The sequence below is a fragment of the Uranotaenia lowii genome, chromosome 2, assembly GCF_029784155.1.
Source record: "Uranotaenia lowii strain MFRU-FL chromosome 2, ASM2978415v1, whole genome shotgun sequence".
In the NCBI taxonomy this organism is placed as follows: Eukaryota; Metazoa; Arthropoda; class Insecta; order Diptera; family Culicidae; genus Uranotaenia; species Uranotaenia lowii.
Window position 1 is genome coordinate 419082931 of NC_073692.1, and position 25728 is coordinate 419108658.

General features: G+C 33.1%; 1 protein-coding gene across 1 annotated transcript in view; it reads left to right on the forward strand.

Annotated features, from left to right (window-relative positions):
• The window catches only part of LOC129743450 (hemicentin-2-like), a 410268-nt gene that overhangs the window by 297378 nt on the left and 87162 nt on the right, over window positions 1-25728 (forward strand). The window contains exons 6-9 of the mRNA XM_055735485.1: window positions 2646-2793; window positions 13037-13134; window positions 16181-16302; window positions 16576-16735. Of these exons, the coding sequence (XP_055591460.1) occupies window positions 2646-2793; window positions 13037-13134; window positions 16181-16302; window positions 16576-16735 (528 nt within the window). The remainder of the gene's footprint in view (window positions 1-2645; window positions 2794-13036; window positions 13135-16180; window positions 16303-16575; window positions 16736-25728) is intronic.

The following is a 25728-nucleotide window of genomic DNA, read 5'->3' on the forward strand; positions in this document are numbered from 1 at the left end:
GCCCGGATGTTCGATATTCATTGAAAAATTCTGGTTTTTTTCCGGGTTTTGCTCATTCTCAGATCAAACCTAAAAAAAGTAATTCTTTGAGAAAGTTTCAGGAATCATGAAAGGTTTTTTGAAGCCTCAAGTACGAGTTAAACTCTAATTACAATTTTTTTGCGATTTTTTTTCAAGTTTTCTTTTATTGATTTTTGTTGAGTAATTCCTGGGTTTTGACCAAATTGGCCTGGATATTACCAGAATTAGAAATAAAATGCCTGAATTTTGCCAGGTTTTAAATAAAATAGCCCGGATTTCTACAGCCTGAATACATGTTGAAAAAAATCAAGAAATCTTATCCTTAGGCCCTCAGAAAAAGTGACTATGGGTCCATTTTATTTGACTATAATTTTTTTTCCAAAATCAATATTTTTCAACAAAATTTTGCACACTTACACCTTTACTATCTTCAAACCATTCTGCATTTTTATTTATTCGATGTGTGTTGAATAGAGAGAATAATTGGGAAATCGATTTAAAAAATCATTTTTGGCCCATTGTCACCAAGAACGACGGAACATCTAATTTCATCGAATTACTATTCATTAACCGAAATAAAGAATCATTTTCTCGATTCATCAAATGACCTGGTTTACAGATATGTTACAATACTGAGGTTCTAGAATTCTATTATAGATAAATTGAAATGTTTTTCTTTGATTTTATTTAGCACTTAAATACTTGTACTTTGGATTTTTCATTTTTTTTTTGGCTGACTGACTATCTTTGAAATAAAAAAAAAATGGGTGGTTTTTGGAAACTTTTGCTGTTAGTTAAAATGTTATTACTAAAACCTAATAAATCTATATTTTCGAAGGCTCGTAAACAAACACTTTTCCCGATCAAATCAACGCATTTAGGGGGTTGTTTTATATCGAAACTCAACATGTTTTCTTAAAATATGCATAGTCTGAGAATTATTGATATAGTCATTTCGTAATAAGTTTTCGATATTAAAAATTAAAAACAAATTCCAAGAGTAAGCCTGAATATTACTTATGTCAAGGACCTCCTATCAAATACTAAAAAATATTGAATAAAAAAAGAAAATGTGAATAGTGAGAAACCTAGGGAATCGTCTAGAGGTAAAACTTAATTTTTTTCTTGTGAGTATTGAGACATGTTTATAATTTTGCCCCTAAATTTAGTCAACATCATCGTCTATCTTTCGATTTTAATTTTTTTTTGCAGAAAACTTAAACAAGCAATTTGATCTTAGCAAAAAAAAATTTTTTTTTTTGATTCATTGCTAAATGGCACCAAAAAAAATTGGAAGATTTAGGAATACGATTAAAAAACGCTGATCAATGTTGCCCCGAAACAAGAAATCTGAACTGGTGATAAACATTAGACATTAGACACTTTGTCGTTTGAATATTCTGCAATCAATAATCATTCCTAATACTCCTTTCTCAGAAAGCGTTTTAATACATTTTGGCATAACGAAAAAGCTACCCTTTCCAAAATATTTAAAAATGATCGAAAAAAGTGATCGAAGTTTCCTCAGTTTACTGTACCCAACAAAAATATACGGATACACCTTCAACAAATTTTGTTTTATGAAGCTAGTCAATTTTTCATCATTTTTCATCGAACTTTTACACTGCGAAAGTGTTTACTTTGCAAAGCTCGCACTTTCGTGTAAAACCAATAAAAACTGCAACTCTTTCCATCTCCAAATATTAACATTGGTAGATGTGATAAATCGAATGTGAAATGATGCATTCGACATTTCCTTCGATTCCGAAGACAATCTAAATATGCATGTCGGTATGCAACAGCATCTCGTTCCTTTGCTACAATGTGCTGGTAGTCCTCGAATAGTGGGTTTGATATAGGAAAGAAAACATCACTATGATTCAAAGACAACACTAGTTAGGTATGAATGGTTTCTTGGAAGGATGACACTCAAGCCAACTTAGAACATTTCAGCAGTATAGATACACAACTGAAGAACTGCAACAGAAGAAGATTTTCTCGGCTTCACTTTTTGTCTCGGCGTTTTCCAACATCCAGCAGACAAAACCTCCAGGACATAAATCCTCATTTTATTATTGGATAGGTACATATGATTTCACAACCGATTACACACGAGATAATAAAACCGGGATTTCACTTTGAAGAACGTTTTTCTTGTCTTTCCATATCGAAGAGATCCTACCCTGAAGTGTGCGCCGAAGAAGATATTCAAAGAGCTGATGGAGTTCGGATCTATTTCTGCAGCATGCATATCGATGCATAGGCAAAAGGAGTGATTGTTTCAGCAAAATTTACATAAAACCAGACAGGAGTTTTTTTTTCTCTGTTTCTTTGACGGCAACTGCTGCACTTTCATTCACTTTGATGGTGGTATCCATTCCGACAGCTGAAGTGGAAAACGTGCAATTTTCTTGCGAGACAGCGATTTCAATGTTTGTTAGAAAGCTGTTTGGAGTTTTTGTAGGGTTTGTTCTTTCTGAATTTTGAAATAGATGATTCTTCGAAGATAATGTTCATGATTGTTTCATAAAAACTATATTTGAAGTGGATCAATAAATATATTTTCCAGTCTATTTTATAAAATTATCAATCAAAATGGTAATACATCAATTTGCTATTTGCAGGATTCCTTTACCGGTGCATCACACCTGTCGGAAAGTTCGACTATGGTTCTGGAACGTGTCGATAGGCATCATGCCGGAATCTATCAGTGTACGGCAGACAACGGAGTTCGGGAAGCAGTTCACGCTGACATCGAAGTCACAGTTCTGTGTAAGTTCATCATTCTTTTCAACTCAAGCCACCTTCTTACTTATGATCAACCACTTTCACATTTTTAAACTTTTAATTATTTTGATGCTAAGATAAACCATTATGGAACAAAAGTCGTTATTATTTTTATTGTTTTTTAATTGTTTTTTTTTATTTTTTATTTTTACTATAGCAACGACTGAATCTTCTCAGGTTCAGTCGAATGAAACTTACAGGTTAACTTTTTGTGACGGTTTAACCTTTAATGGAAGGTCTAACAAAAACAATACAAAATATTAACATTTGATCAAAGTTTTCAATTTTAAATAACCTGTAAAAGAATAAATTATTTTGAAAAATTTAATTTTTTTTGGTTTATGTTATCACCTCCGTCAAAGCAGCATATTTGAACAAGACACAGGTCTCAAAATGACGAGAGTCTTACACCGAACAAAAATACATCGAAGATTTCCTAGCTACTAAGGGAACCAGCAAACCGTTTTTCATTCTTCCGTTTGATTTAGGGTTGATCGATCGTCATCTTTTTTGCATCCATAAAAGTCTTGTAAAGTGCTTGAATCTAAAACAAATAAGGAAGTTTTCACTTTCACGAAAGTACCTTTTACAAATAAAGAAAAAAGACATGCATTTTAAGCAAGGCTGAATAAAAAGAGAAGGGGGTGCAGAACAAAGCAATTTTCTTCGGCTCCCGGATTAAGCCTCCCTGGAAATGTTTATTTTTGTGTTTGGTACTCAAAGGAAAGAACTAGAAACCAAAATAGGAAACTTCCCCCTTATAGGAATTTAGGAAAAATTCTTCCACATAAAAGCTTTATAAGAACATTATCCAACTAAACCATTCAAAAATGAAAAAAAAAAATACAATTTAAAAAAATCATAAGTAGAATGTCAAATGTAATCATTGGAGGCCCGCTTAAGACTTTTCAACTTCAATGGTTTCTAAAAACTCAATTTTCAAAGATAATCATACAGCTCATACATCAAAAGTTCTAAGGTTTTTGGAAAATATTGATTTAATTAGTTATTTTTAATTAAAAAAAACATTTGATTTTCATCGTACTAAAAAAGGGGTGAGTTGCAACAAACATTGTTTTCAATTCAAATCAAATGAAAACGATTAACAATTTATAGTTTTTGATATATTCATTATGTAATTACGCATAAAGCACTAATTGCAGTAATTTTTTTGTTTTGTATGAATTAAATTTTACATTTTTTCTGTCAAAAATGGTTTTAAATAAAAAGCATAAGAGTGATGCATACATTTAGGGGTAAAAATACTATTAATAGTACTGAGTAAAGTTTTTAACCACATCGAAAAATGTCAAAATTTGTACATCTATTGCTAAATGATGTAAATTTTTAATGAGATTAAAACGCTTTAAAAAATTATCTTACGCTGTATAAAATAAAATGATAAACTGATCACTTTTGAACACTTTAATAAAATAAAAATTGAATAAGTGTTGTGGCATACAAATATTGATTAGAATACACTACTGTTGTATGATGCCCCGTTTGACGGTATCTAATGGCTTATTTACTTCCAGATATCTTATCTGCTTTATCATACTTAAAAAAAATAAATTCATCTGTTTTGAATGGATAAATATTTTATTTGCCGTTCTTCACCAGCGCTCAGATTATTAATTTCAAAAGATTTTGGTATTCATAATGTCAATAAGCTTACCTAATTGTGAACTAATACTGTTATTTCAATATCAAACCCCAAGATTTGGGTTAAGCTTTTCAATAGGTTCTTACTTGAAAAATTATTAAAGAATTTCCATGCAAAAAAAAAGTTAGCATCAAAACATTTTCCAAAATTTGACTGTATATTATTATTTCGCGATCTTGAGGATTGAACCTTAATTGGTATTTGTGTAAGTATTGTTTCAAATTGGTAAAGTTTTAACGATTTTAATTTTTCATCATAAAACAAAAGATTGATAAATTTTTATTTCAATTCTTTCATTGTAGTCAACGTAAGATTTAGAGATATTTTTATAAATTGATCTACCTGAAAATCTGAATTTGAAATCGAAGATTGAAATTTACATTCCAATCCAAAATTTTATAAGCAGGGAATGAGTATGATATTTTAATATGGACATCAATTTGAAACTTCTGTATTTGGTTCTTATTGTCATTTTTATCATAATATTTTAAATAGTAATTCTGAAATCTTAAATCAAATATGTTTTTATGTAAGATTTCAATCTGACTTTTTCTCTGATGTCGGAAGTCAGAGGGGTAAGGAATTTTTATTTATAAATTCTCAACCAATTTTATTAAAATTTTTAAAACTTGCAATTTATGTGAAAATATTTAATTTATAAATCTGAATTTAAAAACAATAAATGCTTTAAAGTGAATTTTGTATTTCGAATTGAAATTTGTTCTACTAAAATATTAATAAAAGTGAAATAAACATCCTTTCCAAATGCAGGGCATTCGGACTTGACGTTTATGAAATGTCTTGAAAGCATATTTCAACTATGATTACCATCACCGGGATTTTCATTATCTCTTTTGCATAATTTTATTCTCATACGGCTATTATGAGAACACTGTTTGGAATTATTAATTTAAATTCACTGAACACACCCCAAAAAAAAATCCCTTGTTTTAGAGAAGCAAACAATATGACACTTTATCGGGTTAGATGGATAGAATCGAGAGGATGCTGATGAATCAAACTTTTTTTATCATACTAAGGAATTTCAAAAGCTTCGAAAAGAAACGCTGCTTATAAGAATGAAGAAGATGATTAAAAAAAAATTGTGAAAACAAAAACATTTTTAAACATGGAATCCCACTGAAAAGAGTCAACAACGTATTTATAGGGGAGAATGAGGATACTTAGTCCCTGGGGAAACTTGATTCCTTCTCTATATCTCGAAACCGAAATGTCTCACAAAGATCAAATGTTCTAGAAAAATGTGTTAAATAGAACAAAACAACAATGCTGTTATCTCAACAAATTTTCAAAAATTAGATATTCGAGTCATTGAACTTTGTTCGAAAAATTTAACAAAATGTGACTTGAAGGTCTTTTTTTATCACTTGAGAATGATTACCACTTGAAAAAATTATATAAAAAATATTTATTCAATAATGACAATCGTTAAAGTGTAATATGAACTTAACAATGCCATATTTTCAAAACCATAGTCAGCTCTAAATTTTTGTCAGGAATAGATTTTTCGAAAAACATGGGTTCAATTGATTCCTAGAGTCTAAATGACTAATATTTGAACAAAAAAAAATTTGTCCAGAAACTTCCTGATGATTACAAACACCAAAAATAAATAACACCTGATAAAAAAGACTCAATAAACTAAAACTAAATCTTAAAAAAATTTCGCCTTCAGGTATGTAATGACAATAGGGTAGAAAACAAACTTTTAGAACTGTAAGAGAAAACTAATGGCCAAAAATAATTCACGATCCTCTTATCTTTGGATTTCGCTTGATTTTTGCCAAGGATTAGAGCTCCATGAATAATGGATGAAGTCTCATTTAGTTAAAGATTAAGTCTCCTTTAATATCAAAAATAGCACAATTTTTTTCTTCTCACGAAAAAAGCCTCTAGTTCATTTATAGGTTCACGCTGTCAAAAAAAAAATGCAAAATACGGCGAGTTGCAAAATTTTTCCATAAAGAAAATTTAGAGAATTAGAGAAATTAGAGAAGGGAATCAAGAATCCCCATTTTCCCTTAAAATACAAAAAACTATTAATGTTTATTTCAGTGAGATTGAGTGTGTTAAGAACCTCAACTTTGAAAAAGCAGAACAATTAATAATTGTGTTTAAATATAGATTCATTATTTTAAAAGCATCATCTTCATTTAAAATGACTTTCTTTCAAAATAAGATCAAATTCGAACACCAAGCGTTCCAGAGCAGAACACTGGGCAAAACTCTGCAAGAAACAAAACATGCTTGTTTCAGTAAAGTTCGCTCAAAAAAGGTAAAGAAAACTAAAATAACGCTTTTTCAGTGTTCTCTTCATTTTTTCAATGGTTTGAGAAGATCAGGGCAAAATTCACGCTCCTCCCAAGTACATTATCAATTTTTCAATGTGTACATTGTGGGTCTCTTTAAGAAACGATATATGATTTTAATCGCCGTAATTTGTATGATTATAATTTTAATGGCATGTGCGGCGGAATGAAAACTAGAGAGAGAATTTATTTTATAGAATTTGAAAGAAAGGTGGATAGACAGGCATTAGTGCGCCACTAGGAGAAAGCTTGATAGGTGTTGAAATTTTAGGCTAGAGGGCATGTTGATGAAAAGCTCCCATGAATTGCTCCCGCCTTTGTTCTGCATTAGCTAACTATACACAGAGGGAGGCAACGTTACACGTTTTGTCTATGTATCGTGTGACCAACATCTTTTAAACAAGTGGTCGTGAATCTCGTTTTTAAGCTTTTTTTTCCTCAGATTTAAGCTTTTTTTTCCTTGAGAAGATAGGAGACAAAAGCTTAAATCTGAGAAAAAAAGCTTAAATCTGTCAAAAAAAGCTTAAATCTGAGAGATGTGCTCCATACGGTTTGAATACAGAGGGAGGCAACGTTACACGTTTTGTCTATGTATCGTGTGACCAACATCTTTTAAACAAGTGGTCGTGAATCTCGTTTTTAAGCTTTTTTTTCCTCAGATTTAAGCTTTTTTTTCCTTGAGAAGATAGGAGACAAAAGCTTAAATCTGAGAAAAAAAGCTTAAATCTGTCAAAAAAAGCTTAAATCTGAGAGATGTGCTCCATACGGTTTGAATACAGAGGGAGGCAACGTTACACGTTTTGTCTATGTATCGTGTGACCAACATCTTTTAAACAAGTGGTCGTGAATCTCGTTTTTAAGCTTTTTTTTCCTCAGATTTAAGCTTTTTTTTCCTTGAGAAGATAGGAGACAAAAGCTTAAATCTGAGAAAAAAAGCTTAAATCTGTCAAAAAAAGCTTAAATCTGAGAGATGTGCTCCATACGGTTTGAATAGCGTTGCCACCGTCTGGTATCGTGTGACCAACATCTTTTAAACAAGTGGTCGTGAATCTCGTTTTTAAGCTTTTTTTTCCTCAGATTTAAGCTTTTTTTTCCTTGAGAAGATAGGAGACAAAAGCTTAAATCTGAGAAAAAAAGCTTAAATCTGTCAAAAAAAGCTTAAATCTGAGAGATGTGCTCCATACGGTTTGAATAGCGTTGCCACCGTCTGGGGTTGCTACGTTTTTGCTCGTTTGAAGTGTGCGTAAAAACACGCTCTCAAACCATTGGGCTCGCTATACATGGGAATTCTCTTTCTGGGTTTCTCATGTATAGTCAGAGGGTGGCAACGCAATTCAAACCGTATGGAGCACATCTCTCAGATTTAAGCTTTTTTTGACAGATTTAAGCTTTTTTTCTCAGATTTAAGCTTTTGTCTCCTATCTTCTCAAGGAAAAAAAAGCTTAAATCTGAGGAAAAAAAAGCTTAAAAACGAGATTCACGACCACTTGTTTAAAAGATGTTGGTCACACGATACATAGACAAAACGTGTAACGTTGCCTCCCTCTGTATTCAAACCGTATGGAGCACATCTCTCAGATTTAAGCTTTTTTTGACAGATTTAAGCTTTTTTTCTCAGATTTAAGCTTTTGTCTCCTATCTTCTCAAGGAAAAAAAAGCTTAAATCTGAGGAAAAAAAAGCTTAAAAACGAGATTCACGACCACTTGTTTAAAAGATGTTGGTCACACGATACATAGACAAAACGTGAAACGTTGCCTCCCTCTGTATTCAAACCGTATGGAGCACATCTCTCAGATTTAAGCTTTTTTTGACAGATTTAAGCTTTTTTTCTCAGATTTAAGCTTTTGTCTCCTATCTTCTCAAGGAAAAAAAAGCTTAAATCTGAGGAAAAAAAAGCTTAAAAACGAGATTCACGACCACTTGTTTAAAAGATGTTGGTCACACGATACATAGACAAAACGTGTAACGTTGCCTCCCTCTGGCTATACATGGGAATTCTCTTTCTGGGTTTCTCATGTATAGTTAGCTAATGCAGAGCAAAGGCGGGAGCAATCCATGGGAGCTTTTCATCAACATGCCCTCTAGCCTAAAATTTCAACACCTATCAAGCTTTCTCCTATTGGCGCACTAATGCCTGTCTATCCACCTTTCTTTCAAATTCTATAAAATAAATTCTCTCTCTAGTTTTCATTCCGCCGCACATGCCATTAAAATTATAATCTCTTTAAGAAACTTACAAAGGGCTACATGCTATGGTAAATTTTTGTGCAAATAGGGCTCGAAAAAATTGATCACTTTATTTTGTGAATAACTTTTTAATAACATGAATGAAATCCAAAATTATTTCCTAAAAATCAGATTGGAAAACTGGCTCAAAAAATTTCTTTTTGAACACTAAAAAACGATAAAAAAAATTTGTTTATTTTTTGTTCCATATGGAAAATCAACGTAAATTGGTAAAATTAGGTATAATCAAAGTCTGCTCAGCAATGTTTTTTTTGGGAACTATCTCAAAAAACCACTTCACAGACTGAAACCAAATTTTCTACATTCAAACATCACAGTACTGAATAGTTATTTTTGATATATCATTAGATTCCACCCTAATAGACCCGAATAACCCGGGTGGTTAAAAGGTCTCAAATTAATAATAATAATAATAATAATAATAATAATAATAATAATAATAATAATAATAATAATAATAATAATAATAATAATAATAATAATAATAATAATAATAATAATAATAATAATAATAATAATAATAATAATAATAATAATAATAATAATAATAATAATAATAATAATAATAATAATAATAATAATAATAATAATAATAATAATAATAATAATAATAATAATAATAATAATAATAATAATAATAATAATAATAATAATAATAATAATATATAATAATAATATTTAGATTCCACCCGTACAATAAAAAGATAATCAAAATTGAAAATGTTATTTTTTTTAATTACTGGCCTTTTTTTTGAGTTTTAAAGGTTGGAATCGCGGTTTTTATATGGCTTGCTAAAATTTTCGCTTCTATTGTCTCTCTTTCCTGCTTTAGTTCATTTTCGTTGATTTCAAATTAAATCAAGTATCACAGTGTAGAATATTGGTCCTATATCCGAAAGACGGTTGCCGGACTTGTAAAATACTACTGTTAGGTATGTGTTTTTTAGAAATCTAAATTCTGGATAAGACAGACCGAAAATTTTAATTTCTAAAAAAAGAGACGCATCAAAAACTAGTCTTCTTCAAAACTTGTCGAACTTCTGATTTCAGGAATTATTCGTCTAAATTTTACTACTATGCAGTTTATCATAATAAATATGCCAATGTTTCCAAAGTTACATCAACCAACAAAGGATCAAGCAATTTTTTTCAAAGGTGTGAATACATTTGATTCTTTTTATATATAAATCAGTTTTTATGGTTGCCAGATTGCCCGGTTCCATCTGGATTTGCATGAATATTGAATGAATATAAAATTTGGGAAATGTCCGGATCGGTTTGGTTTCTTGGAGTTCATTGGAAAAGTCCGGATTGACCCTGGTTTTTTCTCATTCTCAAATCAAATTAAAAGAAAACAATCTATGTTGATTTTTTTATTTATACGTTGCTCAAAACGAATTTTTTAAAAGTAAAATTCATGAAAATAATCATGAAAAGTTTTTTTGAAATCTTGAATACGATTTAAAATCTGCTGATAAATTTTGATGAAAAACAAATTTATTTCAACTTTTTTTTATGTTTTATGAGTAGTTAAGAGGTTTTGACACAATTTGCCCGAGTATCGCCCGCATTTATGTCAACAATTTTGAAATCAAATACCCTGCCTGATATTGCCTGGTTTTTGGATAAAATGGCCCACATTTGTCCGGCCCGGATACGTGCTGAAAAAATTCTGGCAACCTTATGTAAGGCCAATCACAAATTAGAATATTAGTAGTGAGCTTAGAATGCAAAGGGACAATACACTTTATCCAATTTTTCCTGTTATTGTTTGCTGTGTTTCAATTTAAAAACTCATTTTATTTTGTAGTTCTGCTGGCCGGTGCAAATATCTTTCATTTTTTGTCAGTTTTCAATTGATCGCCAAAATTAAACTTTACAAGGTGGAAATTTTCTTATATATCAGGATTTTTTTTAGATTTCGATCATAAATATCTCAATTTTAATGTTTTGTGCAATATACATTGTTTGCAATATTGTTGCATACAAAATTTTGTCTTAGTCGATCCCATTTACTGATAATTAGTCCAGGATTTCAAATTAGCTGAATTCTGAACAAATTTTTTTAAAAATTCTGTATTACTAAGGTTCTCTGAGAGTAATCAGCATGGAGAGAACACAAATATGTTTTCTTTTTTAGATTAAATGGAATTTACAATCTAAGGCTTTTGATATTGGTTAAGTAACAACCAAACCAGCAGCTTCCATAAACTTCCTGTCACAGAGCAATCTTACAGCTTCTGTTAATTGGCTATCATTTACCCTTTTTACGTAATTCCTTTCAACAGTCGGCATGTTTCATTTCCGATATTTGTTCATAATTACCCGAAAACATTGAACTTTGGAAATTTCAGATCACCGATTTTAATTTCGCGATTTTGCTACTTTTTGTGACAAATTAAAGGCAAAGAATAAGTGCACACTTTCAACGCCTTGTTCAAAAACGAGTCAAGGTGAACCAAAAAAGAGTGTTCGGAAAAGTGCAGAATTTCCTTTAGTGGATACCTTTTGTATCAGTGAATGAAAATTGATGACCAAAACTTAACACGCGTGAAAATCAGTGTGAATACAATCTTGTAGAAAATTTTACGGCTGAAGTAGGTTGACAGGTTAAGAAAATCCTTCCTAAAATCAGTTTTGCTGAAATAAAGACATTTTTGTGATGACTTTTTCTATCGGAAAATTACTTCCATAGAAATTTTTTTTCGGTCAGTTCAATTGAACGTTCTCTCGAATGAAGCCAGTTGAATAAAGGTTTTGCACATTTCCGGTCCTCAATTGAGTTTTGTTTCCTTTATCACTTTGCATTTTTCACCACCATATGGTCCAACCTACAATTACCGGTCTGGACTGAAGTTCTCGAGGAAAGATCGCTCATGAACGTCGATGGCTCTGACTTTCAATTTGTTGTCGAGTAAAGGAGGAGCAAAATAAAAGAATAAATTGCAAAATTGGCTAAGCGCGGTGTGGTGATTGGAAAGGGGATGGCCGGCCAAATTGCGCTCGTCTAGAATTTTACCCTTTTCCTTGCTTTCCAGACGGCATGCAGCACATTCATTTTGCCTTTTTTCAGTTTTATTTTATTTAAAGACTAAACTGACTGGCCGGGCAGAGCAGAGTGCAGCAAAGCAAAGGCGAACGTCAGAGACTGCCACGAGGGGTTTTTATTTATTTCCGGATTCAAATCGCACTAAAAGCAAATGGCGCATCAGCACCAGCGCATAAAAGCAAGCAAGCAAGCACTAGCGATCGTTGGAAATCGAAAGCTCCGAGGCGTTTTCTGGGGGGATTGACTGTGCCAGGTTTTTCGTCTGGTCCATCCTGGTCTGCTGCTGCTTTTCGTAAAGGTTTCGGTTTGGTTTGGTTTCGAACGATTTCGGGCTTTTCCGGGAGTAATGTTTTATGTGTGAATGGTTATGGCTTTTGATTCCGGTGCAGAAAAATAGGAAACTCCGATGCAAAGTGGCGAGCTTCGATTTAGATGCATTTTTCACCAGATGAAAATTCGTCTGAAGCGGTGGCGGGGCAAAAATTAATAGGTATATAAGGCTGGTCGGTGATGCACATTGATAAAAACTACAGCCGGAAACTGCAAGCGAAGTGCAAATCGAATCAAAACTCTCTTCAAGGTCTATTTGTCGGAATAAATGTTGCCTCTGGGTGCAGTTTACTATTTTACATGCCAGTTGAGTTGCTTTGGGCGTTTGGAAAGCTCTTTGAAGGGAAGCTTTTTCGTGCACAAAATTCAGTTAAAGATTCTTTTTTTCCATTTTACGTTTTCAGTTTACTAAATGAGATGGGTATCTTTTTTGTTCACATTCATCAATTTTAATATTCAGTTAATTGAAAACATTATATTTCTTCGTTTATTTATAATATTTATCATCAAAATCATATGCAATTTGTTATGTTGATGCACAAATTATAGATCCCAAATGTTTTGTCTGAATACTTTTCTGAGAATTTTTATTCATTTTGTATTTACAGCTCCACCAGATATAACAGTTGAAAAAACGTGGGTTCATGCCAGTGAGGGTTTCGACATCGATTTAGTGTGCACCGTTCATGGAGATGTAAATTCTGAGGTAAGTTCATCGGAATTGAAAAAAATGTATTATTTTATTTCAAAAACCGACCCTTTTCCAATGACTTGATAATGAAATCACTACGTTTTGAGTCCTTCAAATTGACTTTAATAATACTTAACAAAAAAAAGTTTATTTCAAAATTCCTTCCTCCACGAATCAGTTCAACTGAAAACGGCTGAGCAAACTCAATTAAGAGAATAAGCAAAGATGTATGGAATTAGTGTAACCTAATCTTGCTTTCATATTTTTGCATTTCAAAAACTGTTGCTGCATTCAAGAAACTTTGTCGTCGCAGCAGATTCCAAGCAACGTGTGGTTTAACGTAGATATGGCGGGTGCTGTTGAGAAAGTTTTGAATAATTTAGAATGTCCTTCCACAGGCTGTTAGTTTTCATGCTTCTGTCCTTGTTGCAGGAAGAAAAATACTAAGGTGGGAGGTTGAAAATCAGGTGTTTATTTTTAAGAGGTTGGTTTTCTGTCGTTATTGTCAAAAATTTACCGAGATTGGTAAATAAACTATAAAACAGGAATGAGCAAAACATGCAAAATCTATATGTGACTAGTCAAAATACTCGAATTTGTAAAAATTGTAAAAATTGTCAAAATTGTCAAAATTGTCAAAATTGTCAAAATTGTCAAAATTGTCAAAATTGTCAAAATTGTCAAAATTGTCAAAATTGTCAAAATTGTCAAAATTGTCAAAATTGTCAAAATTGTCAAAATTGTCAAAATTGTCAAAATTGTCAAAATTGTCAAAATTGTCAAAATTGTCAAAATTGTCAAAATTGTCAAAATTGTCAAAATTGTCAAAATTGTCAAAATTGTCAAAATTGTCAAAATTGTCAAAATTGTCAAAATTGTCAAAATTGTCAAAATTGTCAAAATTATCAAAATTGTCAAAATTGTCAAAATTGTCAAAATTGTCAAAATTGTCAAAATTGTCAAAATTGTCAAAATTGTCAAAATTGTCAAAATTGTCAAAATTGTCAAAATTGTCAAAATTGTCAAAATTGTCAAAATTGTCAAAATTTTCAAAATTGTCAAAATTGTCAAAATTGTCAAAATTGTCAAAATTGTCAAAATTGTCAAAATTGTCAAAATTGTCAAAATTGTCAAAATTGTAAAAATTGTCAAAATTGTCGAAATTGTCAAAATTGTCAAAATTGTCAAAATTGTCAAAATTGTCAAAATTGTCAAAATTGTCAAAATTGTCAAAATTGTCAAAATTGTCAAAATTGTCAAAATTGTCAAAATTGTCAAAATTGTCAAAATTGTCAAAATTGTCAAAATTGTCAAAATTGTCAAAATTGTCAAAATTGTCAAAATTGTCAAAATTGTCAAAATTGTCAAAATTGTCAAAATTGTCAAAATTGTCAAAATTGTCAAAATTGTCAAAATTGTCAAAATTGTCAAAATTGTCAAAATTGTCAAAATTGTCAAAATTGTCAAAATTGTCAAAATTGTCAAAATTGTCAAAATTGTCAATATTGTCAATATTGTCAAAATTGTCAAAATTGTCAAAATTGTCAAAATTGTCAAAATTGTCAAAATTGTCAAAATTGTCAAAATTGTCAAAATTGTCAAAATTGTCAAAATTGTCAAAATTGTCAAAATTGTCAAAATTGTCAAAATTGTCAAAATTGTGAAAATTGTCAAAATTGTCAAAATTGTCAAAATTGTCAAAATTGTCAAAATTGTCAAAATTGTCAAATTTGTCAAATTTTTTAAAATTGTCAAAATTGACAAAATTGTAAAAATTATCAAAATTGTCAAAATTTTCAAAATTGTCAAAATTGACAAAATTGTCAAAATTGTCAAAATTGTCAAAATTGTCAAAATTGTCAAAATTGTCAAAATTGTCAAAATTGTCAAAATTGTCAAAATTGTCAAAATTTTCAAAATTGTCAAAATTGTCAAAATTGTCAAAATTATCAAAATTGTCAAAATTGTCAAAATTGTCAAAATTGTCAAAATTGTCAAAATTGTCAAAATTGTCAAAATTGTCAAAATTGTCAAAATTGTCAAAATTGTCAAAATTGTCAAAATTGTCAAAATTGTCAAAATTGTCAAAATTGTCAAAACGGTCAAAATTGTCAAAATTGTCAAAATTGCAAAAATGTCATACATTTCTGTCAAAATTGTCAAAAATATTAAAAATGTCAAAATTATCAAATTTTACAATACAAATTTAAACCTTTTACGTTGAAAGTTCATATTAAATTACTTTTTAGCGCTTCAACCAAAAAAAATTCACTTCGCTCCAGGCTTCGCCTCAAAGCTGCAAAAGACAATTTAAGATTTTATCGGTTTAAAAAATATCCTTCAAAGGCAAGCATCAATTTCACCATTTCCGAACTTTCACGTATTAATTAAAACTTAAACGCAGCTGAGCTCTTCGACCAGGATAGGTTCTTTACCTAAAGACAGAGGTATTCTATTCGAGCTACACCAGAAGAGAGGAATTTATCTTCGGCGAGATCTTGATACTTTCGGTCCCTGCCAGCATTTTTTTTTGGAGTTCGGGCAAGAAGGAATGCAAGTTTTTCACTACGACAGAAACGCAGTGCAAATAATTATTAAAATTATCCTTCAGCTTTGGGAGAGCAAAAAAAAAATAGAAGAAGGGAGGATCTATCTCACTTTTCCCTCCTTAAATGAGGAACGAAGTGAATTCCATTAGCAAACCCCGAATCGTTGCTTGCAATGATGGTGGAATTATTTTCATAGTGTTTTTCTGCTTCTGCATTTTAAAGAGGAAGAACAAAAGTCGGAGATTATAATTGCCATTAGTTTTATTTTTTTCGCTCTGTGTAGAGCTTTTCCCTCCTGGAGGTTTCCCAGAATTGGCGCGAAAAGCACGTGCGGTTTTCTTCGCGGAAATTTGCTCATAAATTTGTGTGGGGAGAAAAAGTTTTTTCCCAAATCGTTTTGGGCGGGGAATTAGTTTGGCGATTTTAATGATTGTCTTTATGGTGTGTTTGGATTAATATTAGTGGTTTTGTGGTTTTGATAATATTTTTCTCTCTTTAATTTTCTTTGACAGATGCTGTGGTACCAGAACTCGTTTCTTCTTGATCCCACCGATAGGCGATCTATGTACTCCAAGGGTGACAAGTACACCCTTAACATCAGGAACTTCCAACAGTCCGACTTTGGAAATTACAGGTGAGTTAAGTTAAGTTTTTAAATTGTTTTAATTTAAGGACACTTTTAAATTGTCATTTTTATCTGACCAAATTTTTGTCGGAAAACCTAATAGTGTTTTCCGAATGACTACCTTCAGAATTTTGTGACTCATAAAAGAACATTACCCGGCCCAGGCTTGCAAATAATCATCATTAAACTTCATCTCCCAGTTAAGTTTTCCCCCGAATGCAAATCCTGGACCTCGTTCAGGGAAAATTTCTCCAAGCACCTTTAACAATTTCATACCACCAGGAGACATTTTACTGCTGACAATGCCAATGATGATAATTTCGACGACGATGATACTGATGCTGCTGATGATGGTGGCATAGATGGTAGGAAAATTCTTCAATTTCTTAAGGAACAAGGTTCAAGTTCCATCTTCCGTCTTCCGAAGCTGGTCGTTGGGCAAGTTTTTCGCGGCAACTAAACCGGAGGAGGTGCCAAGGAAAGTTAGAAGTAGCGGCAAAGAAAAATTAAATTTCCCTCATCTTATCATTGCGTAGTCTTATCACCGGGTTTGCATTTTTTTACTTTTCTTTTTTTCGGTAACATTACCACGTAGTGACGTAAATTTGCTCAAAGCCAAGGTGAAATAGAAACGTGTTGGAATGGAGGGCTGAACATTAGTGAAGTAAAGAATAAATTAGATTTCGGGATGACGTTTGAAAAGGTCACATATAATTTTTATTTCACTAAAAACACCACGTCAATGGATCAAATTCCGTAGAAAAATATACTACCTACAAAAAATTACTAGGCTTAAGATATTTTAGAGCATAACACAAATTCAACCTTTCTTTACCGTTGAAAATAATGGAAAATTTCAAAATGGTATAGGGAGCTTATGAAAAATGGTAAAGTAGATAACCACAAAAAAAAATTAAAAGCGAATTAAATTTAGAAAATAATTTGATCCGCGCTACATGACTCAATTTTATGGATTGCGTTTTAGGCGACAATTTATGGTCAAAGTTTAATCTTTGATCCACAATATTTTTTTTGTTTCACTCCAAACAAGTTGCGATCTTCGGGTGAAATATTTGTCTTAATTAAGGCTTGTGTCAGTGTCAGATCTTGCTAAAATCTGGCATGCGACCTATAAGAAAAGCTTAGACATAATCAATTTTATCTTAAAGCGAGTGAGATGTAACATATTTAATTCTACCAATATAATGATAAGTACAATGCAGTTCGTTAAATTATTCAAAAAATGCAATAAATACTTTTATACTTAGTAAAATAACCATAACTTCTTCAGTTTTCATTCGATTTTGATTAACAACCACTTGAAAAGTTTGTTTTGAATTGATATTCAAGGTCCATTGAAAGTTTTCAAAATGATACCATCGAGTTGTTAACTTTCCATAAACCAAAATTTTCTTCCGACATGCGATTTTTAATATCATTTTCTCCTATCATAAATTCACTAATATTAACAAAACATTTGATCGGATTGTGGCATTCGTGTCTTGATTCCGCTGCATATGCAAACATGAAATAGTATCAGAAAGGATAAATTAAGTCATTTACAATGGTGTTCCGAAACTTATTTCAACTGCATATCGAAAAGATCGTATAAAATGTCGTCTGAAGTTAGTTCAAATCGGATTTGATATAAAGTTTGGCGTGTTTGTAAATTTTGAAATGCGTATTGCTCCAGCATGTACTTCAAGTGAAAAAATCATCGCCATGTTCTCTCTGAAACCAGCAGAGCAGTTGGCTTAAAAATGAGGTGAGAATTGAATGATATTGACCTATGAGAGACCAGAAAAAAACAGTCGCTGGACACGATTTGAAGGTATTGAGAGCAAAATCTTGCCTTCTCTTGCATTCTTCCGATAGGTACGAATAAGGTTATTTCAAGTCATTTCAAAACTATTCCTTTCAAATTATTTTAAAACTGTTATTGTTCATAGAGTGCTGGAGGATGTTTATTATTGAGACTTTTAATTATCTGAGAATCATTGAATCTGTCTAAAAATAGTTATTTTCAAAACTGTTTTTTTTTTGGATTAATTTTTATTTATTTCAATAATAGTCATTTTGACATCTTTGTGTCATTCCCGACTTTAATAAGTAAATTTGATTTTTGATACTATCTTCTCAAGTTACTTGCTCTTCAATTATAAAAATTCAATATCAATAGTTTTTCAATTATCTGATCACTACAAAAAACTTAAATTTTAATTATGTATTTTCTTTGGTTTCCAGACGATTTCTGGCTTTTTCGGGCCTTTCATAATAATAATAAAAATATAAATAGCAATAATGCTACTTCTAGATTGCGTATCAACGTACTTCGACTTCGGTTGAAAATTTAGAATTTGGAATTGAAATTTCAAACCCTCGTTTTGACATGTGTTTTAAAAACGTATGAAGCCGGTTTTTCGAACATTTATTCAGTTATGTATTTGCATTTCGTGTTTCGACTTATTACTGATATTTTTTTCCAAAACATAAAACGCTTCAAAAAGTTTTTCCCAAAATTCGGGCATAAATGCCTGAAAAAATACATTTAAATAATCATTTAAAAATTAATTTTAGATTTAAGTTTCATTTCAAATCATCTATTCATTCAATATCTTTTTTTTTCAATAAGGCTGGAACAAATATCAATTTCTTCTTTTGTCACCCTCTTCCTCTTCGAAATTTCCAGAAAACCCGAAGGAGGGAATAAATAAAATTTGAAGTTTCTTATATAAATTTCGAAAAAAAATTCAAATGTCCAAAAGATTACAGGAACAAAATAAAATTGTGAAAGATGGGAGTTATTTCACCTTTTGTTTTCTTGATTATATTCAATTTTCCGATAAAAAAAAACTTGAGTAATAAGTTTTTGCAATTTTGTTGCATACAAGCTTCCGTGCAATTAATTCAAATTTATTTGTTTTTTTTGCATTATTTTTTTATTATCAGCTCCACCCTTCCCGATGTTCCAACTCGGAGTGACAAAAGAAGGATTTGAAATTTGTCTCGGCCTAATTTGCGTTTTAGATTCTTCACTTCAATCTCGTGTTTCATCGTTTTAAAATCTTACGACCATGCTTTGAGCTTACATTACTTGTCGTTTCATGAAGTAACAAATTTGCAACAATTTGTTAAAGCTGTAAAATAATTCACATAAAACACAATTTTAATAATATTTCCAACCCCAAGATCACGTTAAATTATTAAAATGACTTTCAGTGAATAGAGGTATAAATAAGACCAACTTTAATCAGAAAAATATGGAATTCTGAAAAAGCCTTATTGTTTAGATTTTTGGCCTTGCCCTATTTACATTGAGAAATATTTTTCGACTGGAAAAAATATTTTCATATGCTTAGTAAAGTGATTCACACAATGAACACAATTTAAAGATTTTTTTGTTTCTCTATATGTATATTGAATGGCTTTTTAATAACTGTTGCCAATTTTCAACATCATGCAACAGTAGTTCTCAGCAAGGTTCATGGGTTACATTGTATGTTTTTGAAATTTTCATCGCTCAATGATTGTTTCGTTATTCATGTTTAATTATCATGTTCTAGCGACATTTCAAAAATGCTGCAGATGAATGAACCTCCAACGGATAAATAAATACTGACAACTGTAGAAATTTACAGAGTTGCTAGCGAACCGGGAAAACCGAGAAAACCGGAAAACCGGGAAAAACTTTGGAGTTTCATCACGTCACCGGGAAACCGGGAAAAAACCGGGAAATTCAGCACCTCACCGGAAAAATTGGCATTTTTGAATTTTGTCACGAAGTTTCAAAAATATTTTTAGAATTATTTCAAAATTCAAGAGTATTTTTGTGAGTCTCGATATAGATTTATCTCAAAATCGCTTATTTTCGTTCATTAGTAAAATAAGCGTTTATGTTATCACTTTTTTAACTGATTGCGAAAAAATACGAGTTATCTCATTTTTTCACTCTCCGCAAGTGTGTACAAGCATAACTCAAATGATTTTAATTTAATAATGACAAAACTAAACACAAAACTGAACTTTTTTCCTCTCTTAAAGAGGTTTCACTTAACCAGGTTCTCTTTTATAGAGGGTCAGCAACATACAATTGAATCAAAGTGATCTAGAAATTCAACTTTTCAATATGTATTTGATAAAAATCCACCTGACACCAGTTGATGCATCAGTTCGAAGTTTTCTGAATAAGTTTCAATATGGTACACATGTGTTATTTTCTTTAACATCCTTGGTCTAGTCAGGCCAACGACTCGACCTTATGAAGGTATTACACTCTCAATTAAAGTGGTTTTGTGTTTTGCAAATCTTGAGACTTGTTGTTTTCTCTCACTATAGAGGTTCCTCGTACATCCAGGTTAGGCTGTACCAGTTTCCGTTTCGACGTAAAATTATTCAGTATTCGATATACATATTTCATAAAATTATTTTCTGCTAAAAGCAAATAATTTGGCAGCGTGAGACGTTTTTAAGCAGAGTTACACCTCTTTTTCAACAGAAATTCATCCGAAATTTCAATGTTGTTGTTCTTGTGCATTTCGTTTGAATTAGTCTGAGGAAGGAAACATAACATCGCAAGTGTTAAGTTTTTAATTCATTCTACGTTAAGCTGTTGCTTATAGTTTCGTGAATCTAAGGTCTTAATGCTGATAAAAAAAATATTTTACACTCAAACAATTAAACCTCAGTTTCAATATTTTCCCGAATCTTTAGTTCAAATGAATATTATTATAGTTATTCATTGTTTTGTTTTAAAAAACATTTTTTTTCAAAAACATTTGTTTGGATTTGTACAAAAAACTATAACTGGTTCAAGAATAAATATTTTTCGGCAATTTGATGATTTTATGTTTTGTAATCCCCATTAAAGTTGATTTTATAGTATACTAGCTGATCCCGTACGAACTTCGTTTCGCAAGCCATTATAATAATGTGATAAAATAAGATGATGTTTTTCAAACTAAGTAAAATATTCTCTACACTGAACAAAAAGTACCTTTTCATTAACAGTATTCTTATTGAAAAGTTGGAAAACCACCCCTATTAACAACGTTTTGTTTCTTTCCAAAACCCGTTCTTCAATTCGTACGTTTACCCGTATAATATCCATAAATGTCGCGAAAACTGTTACTGGTTCGTGGGAATGACACTTTTCTGTTGCATAATTATCCGAAATTGAATACCCAAGATTCTCAGTAAATAACTTTGCACAAACTCATCGATCCTATGCATGAACTTTTAACTGAAAATTCCACAATACGGATCAATTCGTCTCACATGAAAAAACCCCCGTGTATTAATTTTAAAATCCATATAATCGCCCGTATTTTCAAACCACAAGTTTATATGGACGACCCCTTTTGCAGACCCTTTACACCAATATTGCCGACCCCTGCTCCTTTTGCTGACCACTGCCTCGAAATAGGATAATTGGAATCAATTGTTTATCCTTAAATCTCCCGTGTGCTAATTTTCATCTCACTAATCACTAATCACTAATCACTAATCGTACTTCCATAGCCAGAACTTATGTCTGAGTCCCAAAGAATAATAAGCGTATATTATTACTCTTCTTGTCTTTGTTCATGTTTTTGATCATATTAACACTAAAACATCAAGATGATCAAAAACATAAAATGATTGGGCCTACCATGGAGCAGAGAACGCAGAGATATCTGGAACACAGGAACAGGAAGAAACGTGGACCACCAGTACCATACGTTTCAAAGGGGATCGTTGGAAGCATGCTAAGAAAAATGCTCCGTCATGAAAATACCATACCTACCTAAGGGTCCAGCGCCGATTGACCGGCGCATAGGGCTGAGATAAAAGATCTCCACTGCTGGCGATCCGGAGCCAGCGTCTTCACTTGCTGCCAGCCAAGGTTCTCGTCAACTGTGCGGATTTCAGCGGCTAGACTTCGCCGCCATGAGCTTTTGGGCCTGCCTCTTCTTCGATGCCCATCTGGATTCCAGTCAAGCGCCTCTCTGCAAATCTCGTTTTCATCTCTTCGCAGCGTGTGCCCAATCCATCTCCACTTACGTTCCCGAATCTCGATTTCTAGCGCCTTTTGATGACACCGGCGATGAAGTTCAACGTTTGAGATCCAGTTGCCAGGCCACCAAGCGCGGATGATGTTCCGCAGGCAGCGATTCACAAAAACTTGCAGTTTTCGCGTCGTCACCGCATATGTGCACCAAGTTTCACACCCGTACAGCAATACGGATTTGACGTTTGAGTTGAAGATTCGGATCTTAGTTCGTAGAGAGATCTGGCGTGACCGCCAGATGTTTCGGAGACTCGCAAACACAAATCGGGCTTTTCTGATCCGGGTTTCGATGTCCTTCTTGGTACCACCATCAGGCGTAATCTGGCTACCAAGATACTGGAAGCACTCCACTGTCTCAACCTGTTGTCCAGCTACCACGAAATTGGAACGATTTTCTGTATTGATTTCCATCGACTTGGTCTTTCCGACATTGATTTTGAGACCTGCTGCCTTGGAGCTTTCGGTGAGGTCGTCGAGTTTGCTCTGCATGTCTTGTTGTGTTTGGGCGAGCAAAACAATATCGTCTGCCAGGTCAAGGTCGTTCAGTTGCTCCATGGTTGAAGGATTCCACGGTAATCCTCGGTTTGGTCTACAGTCAATCGATCCAGTCAAGATCTCATCCATTACGATAAGAAAAAGCAGCGGTGACAAAATACATCCTTGTCTCACTCCAGCAGTTACCGGGATTGGTTCGGACAAGACACCGTCGTGCAAGACCTTGCACGAAAATGCCTCGTACTGTGCTTCGATGAGATGGACTAGTTTCTCTGGGACTCCTCGTCGTCTAAGAGCAGCCCAGATGTTTTCGTGGTTCAGTCGGTCAAATGCTTTTTCGAAATCAACGAACACCAGCAGAAGAGAGTCCTGGAATTCGTTGATTTGTTCCAGTATTATTCGTAGCGTTGTGATGAGGTCCACACATGATCGTCCGGATCGGAATCCAACTTGTTGCCGTCGGAGTGTAGCGTCGATTTTCTCCTGGATCCTGTTCAGGATCACTTTGCAGAGTACTTTGAGGGTTGTACAGATCAAAGTTATGCCACGCCAGTTACCGCACTCTGTTAGGTCTCCTTTCTTTGGGACCTTTACGAGGATACCCTGCATCCAGTCGGCCGGGAATGTTGCAGTATCCCAGATGTCGGCGAAGAGACGGTGCAACATTTGTGCTGACAGGGCAGGGTCGGCTTTCAGCATTTCAGCAGGGATGCAATCGATCCCAGGTGCTTTGTTGGATTTCATGTTCTTGATTGCCGCTTCTATTTCAGCCAGCGAAGGCGCTTCCGAGTTGACGCCATTTATGCGACTTACTGTGGGCGCCTCGAGCTGCGGGTTCTGTTGGCCATTGCTATTTGTAACTCGAAAAAGTTGTTCAAAATGCTCAGTCCAACGCTTGAGCTGATCTGTTCGATCTGTCAGCAGCTGACCTGCTCGGTGTTTCAGCGGCATTCTTGCATTAGTCCTTGCACCACTAAGGCGGCGAGAAATATCATATAATAATCGGATATCTCCAATGGCGGCGGCTCTTTCTCCCTCTTCGGCTAGGGAGTTTGTCCAGGCTCTCTTGTCTCGTCTACAAGCTCGTTTAACTGCCTTTTCCAGCTTCGCATATCGCAAGCTGGTGGCTGCTTTGGCTGACCCGGTACATGCCTGCTCAATTCCGACTTTCGCCTTTCTCCGATCATCGATCATCCTCCAGGTTTCATCCGACATCCATTCACTTCTTCTTCCACGAACTTTACCGAGAATACCATGGCTCGTCGTGATAAAGGCATTCTTGATTCCACACCACTGTTCTTCGACTGTTCCGTCTGTCGGCAACTCCAAGGCTCGGGATTCTAGCTGTTCAACGTATGCCCTTTTCACCTCTGTATTCTCCAACCGGCGGACGTCGTATCGACACCCGATTTTCTCCTCGCGCCGTTGGACACGCGCAACTCTCAGTCGTATCTCGCCAAGGACGAGGTGATGGTCAGATGCAATGTCTGCGCTTCGTTTGTTGCGGACATCAAAAAGGCTCCTTCTCCATTTTCGACTGATGCAGATGTGGTCAATTTGATTTTCTGTTCGGCCATCTCGGGATACCCAAGTGACCTTATGTGCTGGTAAATACCTGGAAACTGGAAAATACCATGCTAAATGTAAAATAATTTCACCAATCACTAGAGCCATTCTTCATCGGCTGGAAATGATTTACTTGGTACACAGAAATCACAAAATTTAAGATTAGAAATCTTTTAAATAATTTGATATATTTGATGGAAGATTTAAAAAAAATTACTTGTATTTTTCTGCGTTGAACTGTTTTGGATTTCAGTGTACAATCATTTCTGGTCTTAGACCAAGGATAAAGCGCCTTTACTCGCTCTTGAAAATAAAAAAGAAACGGAAACATTAATAGAACATTAAACCTTTCGAGGTCTGCTAGGAGCTCGAAAGGTTCTTCAAATATTTTACCCTTTTAGAAGAATTTGGTAGTGAGCTTACTTCTGAACCTCTTTGCAAATGATGAACTCGAACTAATGAACGTAAAAGTATCACCTTAAAAAATATCTACAGAAAAACTGTTCCAAAGAAAAGCTTCTGAAACAGTGATCAGTCGTTTTCTGAAACACTCCTGAATATATATATATTTATATTTAAACTTGCACACATGTTTCCATAATATTTGAGGTGGAATATTTCACGAGTTGTTTGAAAAATGTCCAACTGTCAAATTTCCAAATTTTTGAATTTTTTGTAACAAAAAATGGAAAATAGTTTAGGACATAAAATTGTATGAGTAATCAAAAAACATATCTTTAAATTGGATCTGAAGCTTCACTGTAGTTCAGCGCTCATCTTCAAATTGAACTTCCCTAGATTGCTCCGGAAGACGAGCCAGATCCTCCAACTGAATGCACAGAGTCAAAAGATTTCACTTTTAAATCTTCATGATTGCACCACAATTTGCAGTTCCACTTAAACTCTTCTCTATTTAACTCATTAATAACCTAAACGCACAATTTCACGTGTAATTCACTTTTCAAACTTTACACTCATTTTTATTGGAGCAGAAAAAACGCGTGACTTATTCCGTTCTTTGGACACATTCTTGCAAAAACTATCATTAAAAAAATTCAACAACTTCACTCTGGCCTGATTAAGTAACATAAAATTAGTAACTCGTTAAACAAAGAACAATTCAAAGAAAAAAGAGATTAAATGGTGAAATAAATAATTTGTTTGGCATTAGCGGTACAAAAAGAAAATGTCATGTCGAAAAATCAAATTTTTAATGGGAAAGGTTTTTAACTGTACCTAGTATTATTTACATAGTAATTATCTGGAAATATAATTAAGAAATACCACTTATCTTAAACATCCCGCCGGTCGCAAAGCAATAGGACCCA